This window comes from Amblyomma americanum, chromosome 4 (genome assembly GCF_052857255.1).
Source record: "Amblyomma americanum isolate KBUSLIRL-KWMA chromosome 4, ASM5285725v1, whole genome shotgun sequence".
NCBI classification, from domain to species: domain Eukaryota; kingdom Metazoa; phylum Arthropoda; class Arachnida; order Ixodida; family Ixodidae; genus Amblyomma; species Amblyomma americanum.
In genome coordinates this window covers 177,159,119-177,181,751 of record NC_135500.1, presented here as the reverse complement: position 1 = coordinate 177,181,751, position 22,633 = coordinate 177,159,119, and the positions used below count along the sequence as shown (strand labels likewise).

The window sequence follows — 22,633 nt, the reverse complement described above, 5'->3', positions numbered from 1 at the left end:
GTCCCAGGCTGCCCCGAGGAAATTTCAACCAAAATGTGCATCTTCATCGTATGGTTGTGGATTCAGTAGCTAAAAATAACCAGCCATGGTGATTCAGCGGTTAGGGTGCTTAGATACTCAGCCAGAGGACCTAGGTTCAATCCCAGCCGTGGCAACCACGTTTCGAAGGCAAAATGCAAAAGGCACCAGTTGAGGTTCTTTCTTTTCTTCTCGCTTGCTGTTGCGTAGCGAGGTCAGGCCGTCTTGTTGCCATTACGGCCCGGTCTTCTGATTGGCATTAGCACGAAGGATGATGATGACGATTTTCGTAGGAAAAACAAAAAAACTTTATACATATGAGATTAGCATAGATGATACATTAAAGACAGAACAGAACAAATGGAGAGCAACAACAGAGTGAAGCCGCCAGAGCTCTCCCGGTCAAAAGCTCCTGGCGAGAACCCCTAGATTCCCGCCAACAACTCCTCTTAACCCTTCAGCTCACTGCTGATTGGGCCGGCCCCCTTGTGACGTAGTAGTCGCCTGTGGCCAGGTATTTAGACGGGCCCACAGTGCTTCCAGCGAGACCCATGTTACTGAGGTGAGGCACAAGACGAGAAAAGCGCTACACATCAGAACACAGCATCTTCCCCTCAGGAAGTCGGACTGTGCTGACGAATCGAGGCAGGAATACACACACACGCACACGAACAGAACCGTCATTTGCCCTCTTTTCCTCGAAATGGCGTCAGCCGGCAGAAACAACAACACATGACCAAAAGAAGAATCGTCTCGGCGCCGCCGTTGACTGCAAGTTCGGGCAATGAGTGTAGCTGAGGTGTATATCTTTCCGCACCTCTGGAACTATGGCATGTCGCCACCGAAGCCACCTATTGACTTAAAGAAAAAGAAACCTAAAGGCCAGCGTTCGGAAAGCGCGCCACTGACACTGACCAGGCACAATCCGTGTTCCCGGCGCGCTGCCCAGAAGCGGCGCCGTTTTCCCCACGGTGAATACGCGGAGCCGGCACACACCCGCACAAACAAAAGAAAAGAGAGCGTTTCCCCGAAAAGCGCCGCGGGTGAAAGGGCCGTTTAAGGTTTCCCGAGGCAGGAATCCTTCAACGGGACCGCGACGAGACATGCCGGCAGGCTATAACTCACGCAACGTGTGCCCGGCCAGCTCCTCAGCGCGGGCGCTTGTCGGCACGACCGTGTCGACTGTGTCAACAAACAGCTCGCAGGCCGGCGGGAACACGTTTCAGCCTGCTGCGTGGCGATCTTGAGCTCAGTGGCTCTACAGCACCACTGTGCTGCACGATGTCAGTGCATGTTAAAAAAACCCTACGTGGTACAAACTAATCCTGAGCTCTCTACTACGGTGTCCCCAGTAGCCTGTGTGTCCTTTCAAGGCATTAAACCTCACAACAAACTAATACGAATAATAAACTAGGACATGTACAAGACATTTCACCATGATAAGTACTGCGAAGAAGGATGAAACTAGAGACTGCCAATGCATCTATGGCCATATATGACTTTTCCATGTATCATAGTACAAGGAACTGAAAGCATGCTTCATAATGCTCACCAAGCTTGATAATGTGCAATGTCTAAGGCAAATGTTTAATTCTCAGTTGCAAATGTTTACTGCATTTCCAAATGATAGTGTATGTTGCCATAGAGAAACACGTAGCAACAAGAACACACGTAGAACACACGTCAATAGTGATACACCCTCCTGGAACAAAGAAAAGGGCTCACCTCAGCAGCTCGGGATACTGGGCTGATGTTTGCAGCAAATGATGACACTGGCAAAATGTTGAGCTGATCATCAACCACAAGGCAAGACTTGCAAGAACTTAGTGAGAGGATGAAGCGCTCATTGAAGCGACCTACAACATCTTGGTGTGCTTCGGTGCGGTATCGTGCATGAACATCCTGCAGAAAAAATATATATCTATATTAAAATACATCTATATTAAAGCATGTGAACACAGCAAACATAAGTAACGGTGAACAAGGCCCATGTTTTCTACAGAAAAGGAAATCCATCAAGAAAGGCCAGAGTTAAAACATATACAGTCGAGCCCATTTTTAACGAACATGATGGTCACATGCATTGTGTTCATTGTATCTGAAGTTCATATTAAATGAACCTCCCATTTTACAGTCAAATTTACAAAGCTGGAGAAAAGTGTGTTTATATTTTTTATAAGTACACTGTGTACATCAGCTTCTTCCAAGCAGGCCCCATCAAGGTGGTTTCCAAGTTCTCCAGCTCAGTCATTTGCTCTCTGCTGTGACCCTTGCTGCCAACACTAAGGTTTAGGCGCGAAATGTAAGTAATCGTAGTTGAAACGTTGATGCCACCAATGGTAGGTTGGCTTCCCCGTCATCGTCTTCATAAAATTCCTGGCTGTCATGGAGCGCTTGTTCCTTGTGTGCAATGGCTTAATCAGTGCATGGCTCGGTGATGTCAACGTCAGCCCCTGCAACTAAGAAGTCATCCCTGGTGACATAAGGTTTCCTCAATTGTCCTTGCCTGCTTGGTGCACAAGCCGTGCATGGCACACTCTGAAGGCAAGGCGTGCTTGTCGGCCCTAAACATTAGCTAATACCCCATGAGTACGCCGGCATTTGCACTCATTTATTGCATCCATAATATAGAAAATAACTGCACAAAAGAAATTTGATGCTTTTGGCCATACCACAAGCCCCTTTTAACTTTTTGATATAAACAATGAAGTTGCTAAAAGAGAGCACTGGCAACATGACGCAGTAATGTAGCTGCTGCTGAGAATATATACCACAGTGCATGTTGGTTTCGACGTTTGGAATCATTCCCTCTATATGGATTCAAAGTTAAATGACATGACATAACACGCATTTGTAAAATTTGTATGTAGCTAAATTTATTTCCACACTGACCTCAATACCATTTGTTAAGATTGTGGTTGGCAGCCATAGCTTAACTTCTGTGGGAACATGGCTTCTGATTGTGTTCTTTGGAAAAGTATAGGTAAACATGACAATATGGTTCAAAATCGAGGTTTCAAATGAATTTACATTGCCACGTTACTGGCTAGGTATATGTACAATAAGCGGCCAACGCATTTTGTTGAGAGCGTATTTTGCAAATATTTATCGAATTCCAGTCCGAAAAGAGTCAACCATTTAAAAAGTAATGCATATGCAACAACTTTTTTTTTCTTAACCTAGTACTTAAGGAAAACCACTGCTGCTTGTATGATGTAAGCGTTACTGCTTTCAACATGAGCTCTAGGAAAACAGCAAGGAATATTGTTCAGCATATTGTTAGCCTTGCTTAGGGTAAACATGATAATGTGGTTCAATACTGAGGTTCCCAAGTGAAGTTACAGACCCACGTTAGTGGCTAGGTATAAGTAAAATAAGCAGCCAATGCATTTTGGCTGATTGGTGATGATGCACACAGATGATTAAATGAGGCGATGGGAAGATGTTAAAGTGTTTTACAAAGAGTTAATGTGGCTGGTCTCTCGAAGGCATACAGGTACTCAGCTGTGTGCATTGCCTGAATGATTCCCCCTGCAAAGCATGGTTAGAAGTACAGCATTTTGCGGGATACAGTGTGCAGATAATGCATCGCTAAAAGACAAATTTTGTACTTTGATACAGGTGGGGACCGTGCAGTGTTCCCACATGAAACTTATGCCCTCTAAATCTACCTGCTGCCTGCCTGCCGCCTAAGTCAGCAGTTGTCAAAGAGCGGTCCACGGATGGTCAAAGTTTAACTCTTTCGTCATGATGCCACTACGCACTGATCACCAGTGATTGACAGATTCAAAGCATGATTTCAGTCCTACCGGGGCCACCGAGAAGTTGTTGCACCATCGAGCGGGTTGTTTAGAAATCTACTTTAGTTTATTGCATAGTTTTTTCTCGCAAGACAACAATTTCTGAAAAGCCGTTGATGCTGAGCTTCCGGCATAGAGCACTCGTAGCACAGCGTCAGTCATAGGGACGGCGCGCACACGGGAAAAATCCCACTTGGCACAAGTTTGCTACATCTGTGGCAGATTTTTTTGATGCATCAAGCAGCAGTGTCTCTGGCGATATTACTGCATCATCAGATTTTTTCATTCCTAGAGCTGGTTTACACACCACACTGATGTCATGAATGATAATTCTGGTTTCTGTAGTGTCTTGTAACCATATAGGCAAGAGTTACTTCCATCTGCCCCCCAAAAAAACTGACTTCAAGCCCAGCAGAAACCAGGACACTGACCTTTGGACTGACTCTCCAAAGCTGAACAAAGCGAAAGCTGTGGATGTATTCAGAATGGTCCTAAATCGTCTGAAACGCCTTCTGAAATAATTTCTTTTAAAACCAAAGAATTGTAGAGTACTTTCTAGCAATTTACCATCAAACGTTGTTATAACAAACATAGATATTATAAATTATTGGCTAGACTGAACTGCTCCTAAATATTTCAAAAAAATATACATGCATTTCTTACTTTATATATCGAAAGCAGTTTTCCATAAAACGGATATATCAAACTGCCGGCCACCAAGCTATTCTGCTCGGAAGCAGGCGGCAGGCTTTGCCTCACTACATGAGTGAGTAATGGCGTTCATGCCACGGTTCATTTCCCAACATTTGCCAACAGTGCCACGAAGATATAGCAGCAAGAACAGCTGGTAGCCAGACGGTCGGCACCCGTTCGCACCTCTCCCACACAAGGACAGTGCACAGGAACCAGCGACATGGTCAATTGTAGCTTTCCAGTAGCCATCCTCTGCTCACGTCAACTGTCAAGGAGTGGGGTGGAAACGGCAATAGCTTTCGTCCTGACGTCCAATATATTGCACGACACTGCTGTAATGCAAGGAAGCCACCCAAGCTGGCGTTTGACCTGCCACTGCGGCGTGCTGCGGTACTTTGCATCGAAACCAACACAAGTGATATTTGTTGCTTGCTTTTTTTGCGTCCTCCGCAATCGCGACAAGCAGTTTGAAACAGTGCTAAATCTACAGAAAAGGTCTCTCTTAGTTGCTGTTCTTTCAATGAATAAATTTTACTTCTCCAGTGCGAGTTTTTTCGAAATTTTATATTAGGAATTTCAGCTATTCGCTAGGAGTTTTCATTATTACCTTTCTTTTTTTAGTGCATATACTTTTGTGTTTCTGAAATTTTTTTGGCTTCTTCTAAAATGTTCTTTGAAAAGTATATTTATCAAGCTATATTTTAATACATTACATCTTACTGTCAAAACTTTTTGCTTGCAGTGAAACGTTTTGTATCAAGGACCGTCTGAAAACAGCCTTTTTTCTAGTAAAGTTAGAAAAAAATTTCAAGCTCAAAAAGTTTTTCACACTTTTAATGGCTAGTTTATAAAGAAATCTGAAACATTTTGTACGTTCCACAATGTTTTTAATATTCTTTCTGCGAGAGATATTGTCCTGCCAATACAATTTTTTTTCTTAATTAAAGCAAGGTGATGCACGAAATCATGGAAGTGTATCACATCCATAATCTAGGAGAAAAATGCATCAGCAATCCTTCCGTGACATTAAATGGCAAGGAAATTGAATATCTTGCCTCACACGTGGTATAGGTCGTTTACCCTTTCGTCGATTTTTCTGTTTTTATGTTTGATTGTTGGCGTTCACTATATATTAGCACTTTTCGTTCTTCAATAAACTCAGTTGTTAGACAGTGCTTGTCCTGCCTTTGTTGCGCTGTTCACCCACCATGAATGCTTACAAACTCGCCCAAATCTCAGCTTTACTCAACGTGATCCCAAGTGCTCTCACATTCTCAAAGTATGCAGCACCAATTAGCCCAAATCCTCAGTGCTCCTGTAAAGCAAGAGTAGTATTCTTTTTTTCGCCTCTCATTAAATATCAACTGCCTTTCATTCAGATCCTCCACAGTGACTGCAGCTGTGGCATCTGGCTGCTGAGCACAAGTTAGTGGATTTGAGCATGACTGCATTTCAATGCAGGCTTAATTCTAAGATGCCCTTTTACTGTTATAACCGCTGCATGTTGACGCAACCCATGCAATCAGAACAGATCCCTCGACAATGATGCGCCTCAGGTTTCACAATTCCTTGCCACATCAAAAAGCCCTTGACCGTCCCTTTCTTACTGCTGTTCAACAGCTGTTGAAGTGAGGCTCACCATGGTCAGCGTGTACAGTTGCCTGAGTGACGTGACAGACTGGAGCAGCAGAACAACCAGACCACCTCCTTCAATAGTCTCGATTGTTCGAGCCAAAATGTTAGGAGTCATCGCTTCAAAGTCTTGAAGGACCAGCATCCCATAAGTGTTTCCAAGTATTTTGTGTGTCTCACTGAAAAAACAATTACGACAAGACAGTTTTCACACATCTTGCGTATTACTTTCAGTACACATTTTGCACTAGTACAGTAAGATGGTGCTCCAGACTACTGCAATGGCACGAACACGCTGGCATGCCAACTTGGGAAGAAACATGTCATTTCCATTGTGCAGTGTGAAACACTGAAGCATTACATTCTTGAGTATGTGACTTGAACTTTCAACTTCTCTTCCTCTAAAGAAAACAGAATTTTGACAAAGTCATGAACATAGAGAGTTCAGTTGCCCAGATGTAAACTAACTGCATAGTTCGTGACAGTGCCACCATTTATGTTAGTAATGAGTTTATATTCTTTTCTGCCTGCAGCTAACAAGTTTTGTTTTGCCACATTCAATGTTTTTTACAACAAATAAAGCTGCACTCCGACCGATGCAAGCTTTGGTTTATGTACACAAAAAGCAGTCATATTCAAGGAAAAAGCACCAGCCTATAAACTGAGTAAGACTTTTTTTTTTAACAATTTCATTCCATGCTGAAAAATAGCAGAATAATTTGCAGAGGCCAAATGTTGCAAGGTGGCTGCAGCTTCTTCAGAAGTTGGCCATATGTTGTTGCATCGCCTTCCCAAAGCATGGGCACTGGGCTCTCGGTTAAACCTAAGTTAACAGCACTATAAAGAGAGCCATAATGCACTGATATGCTGCATATGTGCAAAAGAGCACCGGGAAGGAAATGCAACCAATTAAAAGACCGACTAACACACCAAAGTGATTCAAAACAGGCTACACTCTGAAAGGCATTCAGAATAGGGGCTTTCAGAATAGGGTGATATTTGGATATCAAAGCACTACTCTGTCCTTGCTATCAATCTAAACTGTCCTGCACCTGTGCGCTGCACCTCGCTTTCTATTCCCCTATGCCCCTAACCAATAACATCACCTTATTCTAAAGGTCTTTACTATCATAACATAAAAGCCTCTGACAGGGTCTTTTCAGCAATTAAGACTGATAGCAAGGACAGAGTAGTGCTTTGATATCCAAATTTCAGCTTTGCAGTATGAACTCTCTGTGGCAACAATTTCTTCCAAATGGTACAACCAATCATGGAAACCACAAAGATCCATTAAGTTGTTCAAAGTACCTTTTTACACATACAAAAAAACCAAGGCTCACACTGAAATCAATAAGAGCATACCCAATGAAATCGGAGCTTTCTGTTCATTCAGTAATAATAAAAAACAATCAGTAATGAGTGACTGACTTACTGGTAATAACAATAGCGGATGTTTGTTGCTGCAATGAACAACTCGAATGGGTCTTCCTCATTAACATCCAGCTTGCCACTCTTGATTTTCTTTTGCAGCAACTTCATTCGCTTTTTTCTATGTCTGCAAACAGAGTAGAACTGGTTAACATAATGATCATCACCAAATTATTAACATAAAATTATGCTGCCCATGTGAACACTCAATAGGAGTGACAGCAGAGAAATGCCACCACTTGCTATGAAGGAGTGAGCCCACTTATTTTTAATAGTAAGTGACAGCAAACAGTGCTTCGCGTGATACAACAGTGTCAACGCATGTAATAGGTCTGTGGAAAGTCCAATCAAGGTACAATTTTCTGTGACTGAATCAAATAAAACAAGACCAGCAAACTAGAACAGTGATTTTAGTCACTGTGTGGATCCACTTCAAGAGAGCCAAAAAAAGTGCCCTCAAGTGGTTGCTTAAATTATAAACGGCACCAACCGGACAACAAATTTTAAAGTCTGCATTTTTTTTTTTGTGGAATGCTGTAAGTACAGTCAAAAGCTTTATGGAATGGAACATGGGACTGCGTGCCGCTTCAAACAACCAGTGTAATCTTGCAGCTTTGTGCACTTTGCTTCCTGGTGGTCTTTCAGCAATAAAAGACATCTGAAGATATTTCACAACCATTTTACGAGCTTGCTGCCTCGAGCTTAAGGATGATGATTTCAATGTGCAGGTGGACACTGCTATAAAACAGCGGCTTGACGGCACGCCTGAGGTCAGTGCACTTCCGCATTTTAGGCAGCAGCAGCTGCAAAAAAGAGCTTTCTTCTTTTGGGGCACATTCCTGAGGTTATCCAAGCTCCACGTGAACCACAAAAAGTGATGTACTGCCGATGATGGGTATAACAAGTTTTGTAACCAACACACAGTAGCAAAGTAGGTGACCATGGGTAACAGAAGCAAATACATACCAACTTCAAATACTGCACTGTAACACTGTGATTTAATACCGATAAGTTACTGCGACAGAAAACGGCAGTTACGGTATGCAACAGAAGATGGAAGCACGCTTGGCTGGCATGCCATGTTTCAGACGCACAGCAAAATTAAAAATAGCGAAATCTGAACAAGTAGCAAACAGCAAAAACACACGGCCGCAAGTCCTCATGCCAACTCTTGCACACAGGCGCCGCTGAAAGGCCTAAACCAATAAACCTCCAAGGAGGCACAGCTTCACTGAGCTCGTATCTCAGCATTTGAAATTTACAAAAATGTTGAACACACCGCATAAGTCTAAGCTTAGCCAAAATAGAGTTACTTACGAGCTAAAGCCCAGCTCCTTCTTGTAGCACCACAGCACTGACGGTCGAGCCTTGACCATCGTCTTGGAAAGCATGTGGTGTAGGATAACAACCTATGAGGCAGAAAGTTAAAAGAGTAGAAAACTGAGCTAGTTGGTTCATTCTTCTTGGTGGGAACAGCCGAAAAAAACCAAAACGCAGACACAGAAAGGAACACACAGAACGTAGACGAGGCTGACTGTCAACTAAACTTTTTATTGGAAAATCCGCGCTTTTTGTTTCCTTGTCAAAAAGATCTTGCTTTTATCTCCCGTGGGGTTCGTTCAAGAAAGAAATTTCTTTTCTTGATAGAGAGATGGATGGTGTGCTGACGCACCGCTGTCCTGTTTCCCGTATCGCCAATGCCTCAAGGATCTCACGTGTCAATTTGTCTGCATACCTTTTCATGACTTGAACTTCATGCAACTTGGGCTCACACTTGCGCACTTGTTTGCCTTTTTTTTTTTTTACAATCTCTGCAATGCAGGGCTAGATTGCTGCTTGGGGCACCTGATAGCGATGATGCATGTTCTCTTATCCTATCATTAAGGCACCTTCCTGTCTGTCCTATATATTGTTTTCCACAGGCCAGAGGGATATTATAAACCACACCTTTAACACACTCGCTGAATCTTGTTCGGTGTGCGATCTGGCATTGCTGCTCCTTTTGCCTGTTGACTCGAGCACACATGCTCGTTGCCTTGTTCGGTGCAGAGCAAACAACCCGGACCCCGTGCCTCTTGCCAATCTTCATGAGGTTGTGGGTCAATCCATGAACATACGGAACCACAGCTAATTTCTCCCTTTCAATGCCTTCTTCATGTCCACCTTTCCTTTCTTGCACTCCTTTCACTTTCCGCAGCAAGCTTTCAGCTACGCTGCTAAGCATCAGAACGGGATAGTCCGCATTTTTTAGCCTTTCGATCTGCCGCCGAAAACTTGTCTCCATCTGATGCTCACACGATTTCTTCAGAGCTGAAAAGAGCGCGGCACTCGATATTGCCCTTTTCACGGTCTTTGAATGGCTTGATGAAAAAGGGAGAAACTGTTTCTTCGCCCTAGGCTCGTACCTCCAACATAAGTGTCCGGGTTGGAATTCAAGGCTTAAGTCCAGGAATTGCAGCGAATCCTTGGCTGGAAGCTCGTGGGTGAATTTCAACTCTGGGCAGGTTTTGCGAAAGGTCTCCAGTACGCTATCCTTGAGTCGCTCAAAGTCTGTTGAATCCTCTGTTCTGCACAGAACCAAGAAATCATCAACATAACGAAAAATCCGTGTGACGCTATTTTCTTTCACAGATTCTTGTATTCTCTTGTCGCTTGCGGCCAGGTACAAGTCACTGAGTAGTGGTGCTACCTTAGAGCCGATGCTGACGCCTCTTTTTTGGACGTTCAAGGAATCCCCATGAGCGACGATCGTAGAGCCAAGATAAGCGCGCAGCAGCTCTAGGAACCCTTCCACCGACACTCCGGCCGAGTTTTGAAATGAAATAACTCCCTGCTCTTCAATGGTTCCTCTAAGCATGGTCATCAGTTTCTTGTGCGGAATTGAATAATACATTTCTTCGATGTCAATCGAGAAACAGGACAGCGGTGCGTCAGCACACCATCCATCTCTCTTATCAAGAAAAGAAATTTCCTTCTTGAACGAACCCCACGGGAGATAAAAGCAAGATCTTTTTGACAAGGAAACAAAAAGCGCGGATTTTCCAATAAAAAGTTTAGTTGACAGTCAGCCTCGTCTACGTTCTGTGTGTTCCTTTCTGTGTCTGCGTTTTGGTTTTTTTCGGCTGTTCCCACCAATATGAGGCAGAAATCAGCGAAAATTAGCTTGTATACCTAACAAGCCTACTGCAGTTCTCAGTCACTTCATGCATAGCCACTACGATTTCCAAGCAGCAGTGAAATTCTTTACATCCGCAGTGAAACTACGGCGCTGAAGTTTAAAGGATTACCAAAGAGCCACGGCACCACAAAACCCATGGCGGACGCTGTAATGAAGAGGTCCGAAATGCAATTTCATCAAACCTCAGTATGCGGATGTCTTAGCATTTCGCACTTACAGATATTCAAAGAAGCATGCGGAAACTGAATCAATTCGATTATTACTTCAATTGCTCTTATTTGCTTGACTGTCACGCTGAACCAGTGACTGGCAGTAAGTCTCAATTACCTGATCGCGGCCTTTTTCGCCAACGACAACAAACATTGTCCGATGACCAGTGTGAACTCCATTTTCAATGAGCACACGGATCCGATTATCTATTTTCTTGCGTGTCATGGCTGGTGTTTAGCGCATGCAGATGCACATAACATCACACGTGCACGGCACGAGCGCAACAAAATACACACACGCTGATGAACGGCGCCATGATGCTTGCAACCAGTGATGCCGAACTTGTTTGAATTATCTCCAAATTTGACGCAAATTATCACCAATTATTATAAAGATATTTTATAAAAATTAGTAATTCAGTAAACTAGGTACTAAAAGATTAGCCATTATTTAATTTTACTTTAAATAAAGTATACGAATTCTGTGGGTTTAAAAGAGGGCATGAATAAAAAATCCCACCTTTTCGCTTCAGTAGCTTTTCTTCACTTTCTACATTAGTCTACTGCAAGCATCCGTCTTCCGTCTTTCGCTTCGGCTCCTTTCGGTTTCCTGTTTGCCGTGCGTGATCCGCATTGCAATGTGGGGCTACGTGGACTGGTGGTCCGCGTTTTGGTCCTTGTTATTGTTCACGGTACTTACATTTTTAGCGGTAAGCACAAACGAAGTTTTCTGCATTCCTGCATGTTCCTGTTCTCATTTATGCTGCGTTTAATGAAGTAAAAAGGCGCGCGTGACAAACATGAACAAAACTTTTCGCTGTCATCGAGTGCTTGGAACCGCTTGCGTTGCTCGTTTAAAAGCGCCCTGACGCCGAAGTTACCTTCTGTTCGTATTTTTTTTTAAAGGCTGGACAGGGTCTTTAACTCGGGTTTGGATTGTCGTCTACCTCTCTGTACCATAAATAATACGAAAGTGAGTGTTCCGGATTGCCACTTGTTTGTTTCACTCTTGAACATAACTGTTTTGTGTGCGCGTGCTTCTAGCTGTGCGTCTATCTCTACGCCACCTCATCGAGGCTTCCCTTGATTGTGCGGTACTCAGAAGAATTCAATTTCAAAGATCCATCCCAACCCGGCCGGAGCTTCCAGTACCCTCATCTACACGATGAGCCAAGCATCGATCTCTCTGTCATTGTTCCTGCCTACGAAGAAGAGAAACGCCGTAAGTTTGTTTGTTTCTTTCTTTTTGTTTATGGTTTTACTTGGGGTATACTTGGCGCTTACTCATTTCTGCATGGTTTTCATTATTATTATTATTAGCAGTAGTTGTAGTAATAGTTGCTTAGTTTCTTTTACTAACAGCATACGTGAATGCGAAGTTCCACTTTATTAATTTGCTCATACCTCTCTTTCAGTTCCTCCCATGCTTGATGAGTGCCTGGAATATTTGCAGGCCAAACAGGTAGGCTAATTCGTGTGTCAGAGTGTCTGGCTGTCGGCGCAGTGGCTCAGTGGTCAGGCCGTTAGACTGCTGGCTGAGACCGAGGACGCGGGTTCGATCCTGGCCGCGGCGGCCGTGTTTCGATGAAGGCGGAACGCAAGGCACCCGTGTACTGTGCGATGGCAGTGCGCGTTAGAGAACCCCAGGTGGTGGAAATTAGTCCGGAGCTTCTCCACTTCTGAGCCTTATCGCTTTGTGACGTTAAACCCCCTTTCCCTCCCGACACGAAATAAAAGGTAAAATATCAGGCTTGCAGCAGCCTAGGAATCGCGCACCGTGTGCTGCGCAGCTTTCCTCTTCTTCTTTTTACGCAGCTGGCGGCGCTGGACAGGACTTAGCACAGCTGTTGTGCAGTGCTATATGCGCACGAAGTGCACACGGGAACTTGAAAGCTTGGTAGTTATGCTGCCCTCGCCTCCTAGACTCTCTCGTCTGTACAATGTTGTTATGACTTTTTACTTACTAGGCAAGGCCACAAAGTCTGCCACCTGCTGTTTTGGGTCACATGCACAGCAATGCACCACAAGCGCAAGGCTGTGGTGGCCTCTTTTTTGTATAGGTGTGAAAGTCGCCCTGGTACTAGCAAGCCTAAGCACCTTCTCAGAGTTCGCTTGTTGCATTGACTTCACCATAATATGTCAGAAGCATAGAGGTTTCTTCGAGCCAGGAATTGCGTGCACACCATGGAACTGTGGCTCACATACAGAAAGAATCCCTAGCTAGCATCCTGCTAAATGTTTTCTCATGGTCTTGGTTGATTTTGTGTAGAAAACCTCATTCGTTGCATGAATTTATCATCATTGTGCCTGTGAAACTGAAAACAAGCAAGGGTGGTATTTACGGAGTGCAAATTTAATTTTGTACCCCTCAAATCCAAAAAATGGCTTAAATGCTTTCTTTGGCTTCTCAGTTATCTAGGTTTTGTACTTTGCACTGGCGTTTGACAGCTATCAATATTTGTGTTCTTGCAGAAGAAAGACGTGAACTTCACCTATGAAGTAATCATTGTCGATGATGGAAGTCGGGATCGAACAACGTCAGTTGGCATGCAATACAGCCTCAAGCATGGAACTGAGAATGTCCGGGTCCTGACACTCGCCAAGAACCGCGGGAAGGGTGGTGCCGTGCGCATGGTTTGTGGTGCTATCTTTATGTTGGAACAGGCTTGTTTACTGGTACAGGGACTCTTGTTAGTTCTAACAGCTGATTTATTCGAACTGACTCTTTGATCTCATCAGCATCAACCCCACTTAAGAGGCTCCTGTTATTTAAACTGTGCATGATTAGAGCAAATTTTCGATCTTCTTTGATTATCAGTTATAGTCGAGCCCACTGATAATGGCTGCAGTTATGACGAATGCTCGTTTATTATGAGAGATGAGAGTGTCATGGTCAAAAATATTTATTAGGACAATAGCACTGCATTTCAGATAAAGTGAAGGATCGTGGTTGCAAGGCTTGTTTAGGGGATGTAGTCCAAAGAGGCGGCGCATCAGACTGTCCGCCGGAGTCGAGAAATGCACACTTCCCGCTAGCGCTGAGACCAGAACACATCTCCCAAGGCCGTGATCCCCCCTGCCCCTGCCCTTTCAAATGAGTACCGCCCCCCACCCCCAAAAAAAAGAAAAGAATAAAAGCTGAGTTTGAACTACAGTTTACTGCTGGCCAACCACATGCTGATAGGCTAGAGTTTTGATCGGTGCATATGTGTGTGCCAGCTGGGAAAAGCGTATGAGGAATCGGAAGCGTAGTGGTGGGCGGGAGACAGAGGGAGCACTAAATGCGAAACTACTACACATGGTCGGTGATCAACCAATGACAGAGATTTGAGAAGTTTGAATGCCAGTCATGTAGGATGGCTTGCTGGCCCAGCTGGTCTCGTGACGTATGTTGCCTGCTAAATCGGTTCTCCACGTTCTGCGCTGCAGGCAGTGCGCAGGCAATGCACGGTACATTTTGCCATAGCCTTCTGCATGCATGTGCACCGTGCTAGCTTCATTGCTGTTTCTATAAAACCTTGTCGAAGATCGGAGACTATGAGCTGACTAGCACCATTTGGCCGTAAAGGCTTCAGTCGGAATTAGTTAGTGTGCCTATAATAGCTTATCAGCAGCAAGAGCCACGGTGAAGAGTACATGGCCTCACTGGAGAGCTTCAAAAGTGGTGTGATAAGGTCTGCATAACAATTTTTAAAGAAATAAACACCACTTTCGTTTGACTTTGTATATTTGGCTGAAAAATGTGAAATCTACTTACTAGGATCTTCGGATACAACAAACACAATCCATGTGCTCATCAGCACCGTCAGGTTTGTTATAAACAGGCTCAACTTGCATCAACTGTATCTGCATATTTTGTCCTTTAAACGGGCTCTGTAGACAAAGTGAACTTGACCTCTTGGTAAATTCATGCATTCTAAGGACCAAGAAGGTACCTCCACCGAAAAACAAAGAAAGGGTAAAAAAAATGGAACAAATGTTGGCAGCACTGGTAGTTTTGACATATGAACCGTGGTGATATCAAGACAAACTTTTGTGCATAGATTCCCAAGGCTAGGCTATGCTGCCATTCACTTCTATACATTGACCACAGAGTTCTTTTAGGTCTAATTTGAATCTAGTGACGGAAGAATTTTTAAATCCAGGTTTCTCGGCAATAAATGCATCATCTGCTGTTGAACAAACATCAGTGTTGTTAGAAAAAGCTGTGGAATCGATTTTTACCAAAAACAAGAATTGGATGGAGTCAGTGTCCTTAATCCTTGGTTGTAGCGAAGTTTGGATAGGTGTGGCCGAAGACATAAATATGTCTAAGGTAAGGCCAGAGCAGTGAAACTGGGTATCCTTGCTGCATTCATGCTGAACTGAATGAAATCTTGGCAGAAACAAAGTACAATTTTGAACAGCTCTCTGTAGACACTGAGTGACAGAATGCATTAGAGACATAGGAACGGCACCTAACCTTTGATAGCTTCCAAGGCGCAGACCAGTGCTGAGGATAAAGTCCTTTCTTTTAAGTTTGAAAGTAGAGAAATGACAAGCAGATAAGGTTAACTTACGAGATCCCCTCTTTTTGTTTTTTCAGTTATCCTCAATACATGTCACGCGTGCGAGGTTTAGTTTGACTGGACTTGTTTTGTGTGTAGGACAGCTGAGTTGTCATTCAGTAATCATTGTGCTGTTCAGAAAGGATAACTATGGTCTCTCTCCAGGGAATGCTAAGTGCCAGAGGAAAATGGTTGCTATTTGCTGATGCTGATGGGGCAACCAAATTCTCTGACCTGGATAAGCTGGAAGAAGAAGCAGACAGGCTACTCAAAAAGGCAAGCTTTTCTCATTGGCTTGTTCACCTTAGGACCTGCGTGCAATTTGGTCACTTTTTATTCTTTCATGTCTGCTGAGTCAAATTATGGCCACTGGTAAGCAGGTTCCTCACTCATGGAAAATTTCAGTATTGATATTGAAACTGAGTAACAGGGCGAAGAAATTCTCTTACATAACTTCTCTTTCTTTTCCAACAAATTTGCTAGTGTAATTCATGCGGTTGGTTGCGCATCCAAGTAAAGAACTGACATACGGATGCCCTACTTGTCAGCAGAGTCGTCCACGAAAAAAAAATTGAAAAACAGTGAAGCATTTGTTTTCTTGCAAATCGAGCCTGGGCCACAGATTTATATATACATTCTTCTTTCATTTCCAGTGAAGAAGTTATATTGCTTTTGCCTTGAAGTGAACTTGAATCCTTTAGCATTCTTAATGCAGTTTCATTTGGCACCTCCAACATCTCCTATTTATGGTGGCCTTACATGCTAAGGAGACAGGATAGGCTTAGTAACACTGTGAACGCTGAATTTGCATGCTTTTCATTAAGAAGTAGGCTGAATTGGGCTGGTTGGTTCATTTTGATGGACACAGCAGAACAGCACTTAACTAACGCAATTGGAGAGACAAAGAAACATGCACTGGCTCTCGGTTCATGCAAGTACCGGTTTCCTGTCGCCAAGAGCTCATTTCACCCCTAAAAATTGTATAAAGCAGCTGTTATCAGGGTAAATTCATTACTAAACTTTTACTGGAATGGATTGCACCGGCGGTGTTTTGGTTTATGTCTGCCAAGCCGGTAAAGATGAAAAAAACCTGTAAGCTTTTTACTGTACAGAGCGCCAGAATGTCAAAAATTTCAGTTTTGTTCCACATGCGCTTAAAGAAGTATAGACACCTAACTTTTGGGTGCGTGTTTTCTCCTTTGTAATGAGGTTTAAGGCATTATTATACTTGAATTACCACTTGGTATTCTCCTATGACCACTGAATAATTTTAATCGAATTTTTCTCTTCTTGTTTTGGATTCAGTTTCAACAGCTGAACAATGACTGTGACATCAGAGAGAGGTTATAGGTCACGTGAGGCATGAAAAACTGCATTATAATCGGTACTTCTACATTCGTTGTCATTCTGGCTCTTGAGGAAGGCTGGCTTCAGCACTGTAGGCAATTAAAATGATCAAGCAGTGATTACATCTCAGTTTTTTCGTGCCTCACGTGACATATAACCACACTTTGATGTCACAGCCATCGTTCAGCTGTTGAAGCAGAAACCGAAATATCATGACAGAAAAATTCGATTATAAATTATTTAGCAGTTGTAGGCGAATACCACATGGTGATTCATGCATAGTAGTGTCTTCCTCATCATTGTAGAGAAGGAAACATGCCACCAAAATTAGGTGCCTATGCTGCTTTAAGAAATACAGATGAAGTGACTGGTTCTCATTTTGACAGTATCAAATTGAGAATTGTATTGCTCCAGAAGTCTTAAGTTTTCATGAAAGATGACATTCATGGATACATTGCTGCTGCCTTTGTGCCATCATGCTATTTCCTTCTCCTTTTTATGAAATTTATGCTTTTTCATCTGTAGTGTATTTTGAATTCAGTATTTTCATTTAGCCAGAATTTAGGTCTCTTGGCCTGAACTATTATGTATCACTGCGGTAGCGTATCTATCTCCTGAAAGCATTATTCATTTTTCTAGAGCCCTACAGTTGTCGTGGTTGGCTCACGCTCCCACTTGGAAAAGGAAACCATTGCTGAGGTTAGTTGCAATCTTACAATGTTTGTGTAGAGTATGGCATATTCCGTGTTGGTGACCAATGTGTTCATCACAATTTTGGTTCTTCATTACAGAGGTCGATGTTCAGGACGTTCCTGATGTATGGATTCCATTTCCTTGTTTGGCTGTTCACTGTAAGAGGCATTTCAGACACGCAGTGTGGTTTTAAGCTCTTCAGTAGAGAAGCAGCAGCACAACTATTCACCTCGCTGCATGTGGAGAGGTGGTGAGTGATAACTGCTTCTCAACAGAAATCCATTGCATTAAATAGCATGTTGCAACAAACCATTGTTATTTTTTTTTTTTTCAGGGCCTTTGATGTCGAGATTTTGTATATAGCTCAAGCACTTAAGTTCCCAATTGGTGAAGTTGCTGTTCACTGGACTGAGATAGAAGGTTTGTTGTTCTGTGTATCTTTCTCACTGCCCCCTTTTCTGTGTAGGCTTAGGACTTGGTTTGGTTCTGCACTGGCCCCAACCCACAAAAATGCTTGAAAGGGAATTTTAGTTACCCATAAGAGCCGGTTGTTATAGCTAAAAAAAAAAATGCTGTAGTTTGCCTTAGTATTCTCATAGAATCCTGGAGGTGTTTGGTGTGTTCGAAGTAACTTGGCATACAGCAACTCTGGTGGAGACATTAGCGAATATGAACTTTCACTGACCCCTGTTGGCACTCTGTCATGGCACTTTCATCTCAGGTTTATTTATTTATTCATGTACCTCACAGGGTCCAGAACTGAAGCATTACATGGCCACTTTTATTTCATATCTTTCCTTTTGGTTAGGGAACTACAGCAGCAGTCTTATTTACTGCACTTGACCATTATGCATTACTGAGCCTATATCATTTTTTGTTTACTTAACCTCTCCTGGTGAGTGGTAGTAAGTTGACTCTGACCAGCTCTCCACCTCTTACTCAAATTTGACCTTAAACCCATTTTTCAAGTCCATCTTTAACACCTTTTTTTGGGTGTATGCAGGCGAGATACAAGGTTATTGGGGACCTGTGGAGCAGTCAGCAAGCACTAGGCATGAAATTACACTGCTGATTTCTGATTTAATTCATTGCTATTCTGGCCTACAAAATTGTGTGGCTTAAAAAGTACTACCAGTCCCAGTAGACTTGCTTTAACACAGTGCTGTTTAAAGGATGGCTGTATGGCATAGCAAATGGTAGTGTGGGGCGGGGGCTGAAACCATGGTTACTTTCATTGCAGTTCAACGTTTCTTCAGGTAGCGTCTGAGATGGGCACAGACACAAAATTTTTAAGTCTAACAAAGGACGTGACTTATTTTCTTAGTGTTTAAGGAGGCTTTCTAACAAGTTTCAGTTGTAGATACTGAGTAGAATTTGATTCCAATTCTATACGGGCACTTTCCCTCCTGATCGATTTTATTAGGTTCAAACTCAATGCAGATACAGCATCATTACACAGCAGATTTCAGTTGTGATTGAGCCTAAACCTGCTGGATGCCAAGCCAGTTCTTGAAGCCCTGTCTAGATTTTTATGGCTGAACCAAGAATTGCTACCTTTATCCAAGCTTTTAAAAGTGGAAAATGAAATGTGCGTAAAGATGTTCTGCGAAAAGTCATACGATATTAAGGGAATTTCTGATTTTAATCAATGTGTCTTGATCTGCAAACGAGTGTGTACGCCATGCACCAACGCAGCATCTATGTGCACAGGCCAGTGGATGTTTGCATCCACTCTTAATAGAAAATGCTGCAGTTGCGATGATGCAACCACAATTTTTGATCTGCAGAATTTTTTATTTTTTTTTTACTTTCACTTCATTACACTCATTTCTCAAGTGAAACGAAGGGGGAACACATAGAAGCCTTGCATGTCCAGCGCACTCTGGACTCTGACCAGGATAGGACTCGGGATCAGAAGTGTCTGTGGCAGTGACATAATACAACTCTCAGTATTGGCTAGTGAGCAGCTTTGGCACTTTTGTCCACACCGAAATCGGCATAGTGTGATGTGCCATCTGATAACAAATATTGTGACATCTCTGTTGAAAAGCAGCTCTGAAAAGCAGAAATCTTGTTGGGACTCTGTTGCCTTCTTGCTGCTGGGTGATACAAAATTTTCTCTAATGCTGTGGACATCGAGTCTCAAAAGTGCATACCATGGCTATTGGAGGTGGATAGTAACTCCTGTGCTGTAGTTATGAGAGCGTTTCTTCTGTTCCTCTGTGTTAGGCCTAATATACAAGATATCAAAACAGCATACAGGGACAAGAAAGAACACACAGGAGCGTTTTTGTGTGTCCTTTTTTGTCCCTGTATGTTGTTGCACTATTTTGTGTATCGTATGCTACCAACAAGCCCAAACTGCCACTTTGTTATGCCTAAGTAACTGGAATATGGGACATTAGAGGCGTAGATATCTCGAGTATCTACAAGAAAGCTCCAAATGGTATTTTCTTCATGGGCATAATGTATTTTAAACTTTTATGAAATTGAATGTGCCAACCTAAAACATGAGGGCAAATAGAATACTGAATGTACATTTAAAATTTTATGCCACGTGATCTTGCCAAAATAAAATGTTTCGCACCATAGTGAAGTGTATGTTCATATACCATTGCTTATGCATGCAAGTAAAGGTGTCACTATCAGCTTTTTCGCACTACATGGGAAAAAATGCAATGGATGGACAGCAGTGGAAGGAGAGACCGGTCAAAAGTGGGTATGCTGCTCTAGCAGATTGTGAGTGCATACGCATTGAATACCTGTTCCAACGCGTGTGTTGGTTTATTCCTTTCTGCCCAATGGTCCATTTTCTTGGTACAATGATTCTAAGCTCAAAAAATTCGTTTAGTCGCCTAGTTGCAGCGTTGGCAGTATTGCTTTGTAGCGTGTGTAGATGCTGTATTATTGTTCACAATTCTGTCCCCTTGCAGGTTCAAAAGTTGTTCCATTCTGGACATGGGTGGAGATGGGGAGGGACCTTTTTCTCATCTGGTTACGGTACAGGATTGGTGCATGGTCCATCGCAGCACAGCCAAAGAAGCTCAACTGAGTGACTCTAGTCTGTGATCCGCTTCATTTTTTCACACCTCTTTTTTTTTTCTTTTTTACATGCTGTTATCTTGTATATTCGGGAAGCGCAGCCTGCTGGAACATGAGCTGCGCTCATCAATAAATGCCTTTTTAAATGAAAACTGTGTCGTGAAGGTCCCTGAAGGAGCTTTTGTCACACAAGTGCAAGTCTGGAACCTCAGAAGATTGCAGTCATACATACATAGAACTCAAGTCGCTGCGGTGGCTCAGTGGTTATGGCGCTCGGCCGCTGACCCGAAAGATGTGGGTTTGATCCTGGCTTCGGTGGTCGAATTTCAATGGAGGCGAAATTCTAGAGGCCCATGTACAGTGCGATGTCAATGCACGTTTAAGAACCCCAGGTGGTCGAAATTTCCGGAGCCCTTCACTACGGCGTCCCTCATAGCCCGAGTCACTTTGGGACGTTAAACCACATAAACCTAAACATCCATGAAACTCGTGCTCTGTAAAGAAAAGATGTATTTTGGCAGTAGTAGGGTTAGTAGCCAAAAAACAATAGCTGCTAGCATTTAGTGACGCTGAAAACTCAGTGAGGTTGCAGAGGTAATAAGGGAGACCCACTGTATGCTGAGCTGACACATTGTCTTCGAAAAAGTAGTAGACCCCCACAGCAGTGACAAAACTGTAGAAAACAACCCTTGACACTTCCATGGGTCTACTCGCATGGTTGCCACTCAGCAAACTTGTTAAGAATCCGTAATTTAAGTAAAAACTTTAATTTGACCCCCATTAATTCGGAATCCCGCCAAGCGCCTGTGGATGTCTATGCTGTCGGAAGCTCGTTAATTCGGGTGCCCCGCCCAGCATTGGTTAATTCGGCCGGGCTTCGAGGTATGAACTGCCCGCCAAAAGGTCGGTCAGATGTTCGGCCTCAGGCTTGAACTCCAGCTGTCCCTTGACGTGCGCCCAACGGCAGGCGTTGACGATTTACCGACCCCGTCGACAGGACGATAGCGTGTCCGGCCGCCCGCATAGTTTCGTTTTCGGGGCTTCGCCGCCAGGGCGCTCGACTACTGATCCGGAGTACCCGGGTTCGAACCCGACCGCGGCGGCTGCGTTTTTATGGAGGAAAAACGCTAAGGCGCCCGTGTGCTGTGCGATGTCAGTGCACGTTAAAGATCCCCAGGTGGTCGAAATTATTCCGGAGCCCTCCACTACGGCACCTCTTTCTTCCTTTCATCTTTCACTCCCTCCTTTACCCCTTCCCTTACGGCGCGGTTCAGGTGTCCAACGATATATGAGACAGATACTGCGCCATTTCCTTTCCCCCAAAACCAATTATTATTATTATTTGCCGCCAGCCCGCGGCGACTGCTGGGCTCGGCCGGCTGGTATAGCCCATAGCTGCACGCCATTTAGAACGATAATTTCCTCGTCGCTGATTTTTTTTTTTTTTTTCAAAGCCGTCATGCCGCTCGGCGCCAATATGCGCGCTTCCGTCCGCGTGGCATTTCAGCGTGCCGAAACTCTGTGCTCGTCACGGGCTGTTCGCAGTTTGTTTGCGTCCTCGCATGCGAAGAGGCTCCAGCAGAAGCCGCGGAGACCTTGCCATTTTGGAGCAGTTCTGCTTCCGACACTCCCGATGGCGTACACGAATTAAAGCACTTTACAGAAAGGCGAGAACTGCCGTCATCGCGCAGGTTTCGTCCTAAATGGAGATGGCCCAGATTTTCAGCAAATAAATATTGCTTTCACGCGAACGGTTCTTGGCAGTTCTGGGGAGGCCATTCGATAATTCGACATTCGGTTAATTCTGACTTTTATCCCACTGTCTTCAAGTCAGATTTATCCGTTTTACTAGGTGCCGGAACATGTCCAAGTACGCCACTCACTCAGTTCACTTCTGTGCTTATCACTTCATTGCAGAGGTGTTGAATTGGTAATTATGTACATTTATTTGGTCCATGCATGAAAGTCTATGCAATCCCGTATACAGTTTGCAATGAAATCGCATGTGCCAGCTTTTTGAGTCTAGCTCTGGGACATTTTTTGCAT

General features: G+C 43.6%; 2 protein-coding genes across 2 annotated transcripts in view; one reads left to right on the top strand and one right to left on the bottom strand.

Moving 5' to 3' along the window:
• The window catches only part of l(1)G0020 (RNA cytidine acetyltransferase l(1)G0020), a 29,698-nt gene extending 18,401 nt beyond the window's left edge, over positions 1 to 11,297 (bottom strand). Inside the window, exons 1-5 of the mRNA XM_077662381.1 lie at positions 11,077 to 11,297; positions 8,889 to 8,980; positions 7,576 to 7,698; positions 6,151 to 6,322; positions 1,744 to 1,920 (exon numbers count right to left, since the gene is read on the bottom strand). Coding sequence (XP_077518507.1) covers positions 1,744 to 1,920; positions 6,151 to 6,322; positions 7,576 to 7,698; positions 8,889 to 8,980; positions 11,077 to 11,184 — 672 coding nt within the window. The 5' untranslated portion in view covers positions 11,185 to 11,297. The remainder of the gene's footprint in view (positions 1 to 1,743; positions 1,921 to 6,150; positions 6,323 to 7,575; positions 7,699 to 8,888; positions 8,981 to 11,076) is intronic.
• Positions 11,298 to 11,509: 212 nt separating this feature from the next.
• Positions 11,510 to 20,739, top strand: wol (Dolichyl-phosphate beta-glucosyltransferase wollknaeuel). The gene is made up of 9 exons (XM_077662382.1): positions 11,510 to 11,668; positions 12,003 to 12,180; positions 12,374 to 12,420; positions 13,431 to 13,592; positions 15,671 to 15,781; positions 17,492 to 17,551; positions 17,644 to 17,795; positions 17,880 to 17,965; positions 20,479 to 20,739. Exons 1-9 carry the CDS (start codon positions 11,597 to 11,599, stop codon positions 20,595 to 20,597), a joined length of 987 nt encoding a protein of 328 aa, XP_077518508.1. The 5' UTR covers positions 11,510 to 11,596; the 3' UTR covers positions 20,598 to 20,739.
• The last annotated feature ends 1,894 nt before the right edge of the window (positions 20,740 to 22,633 follow it).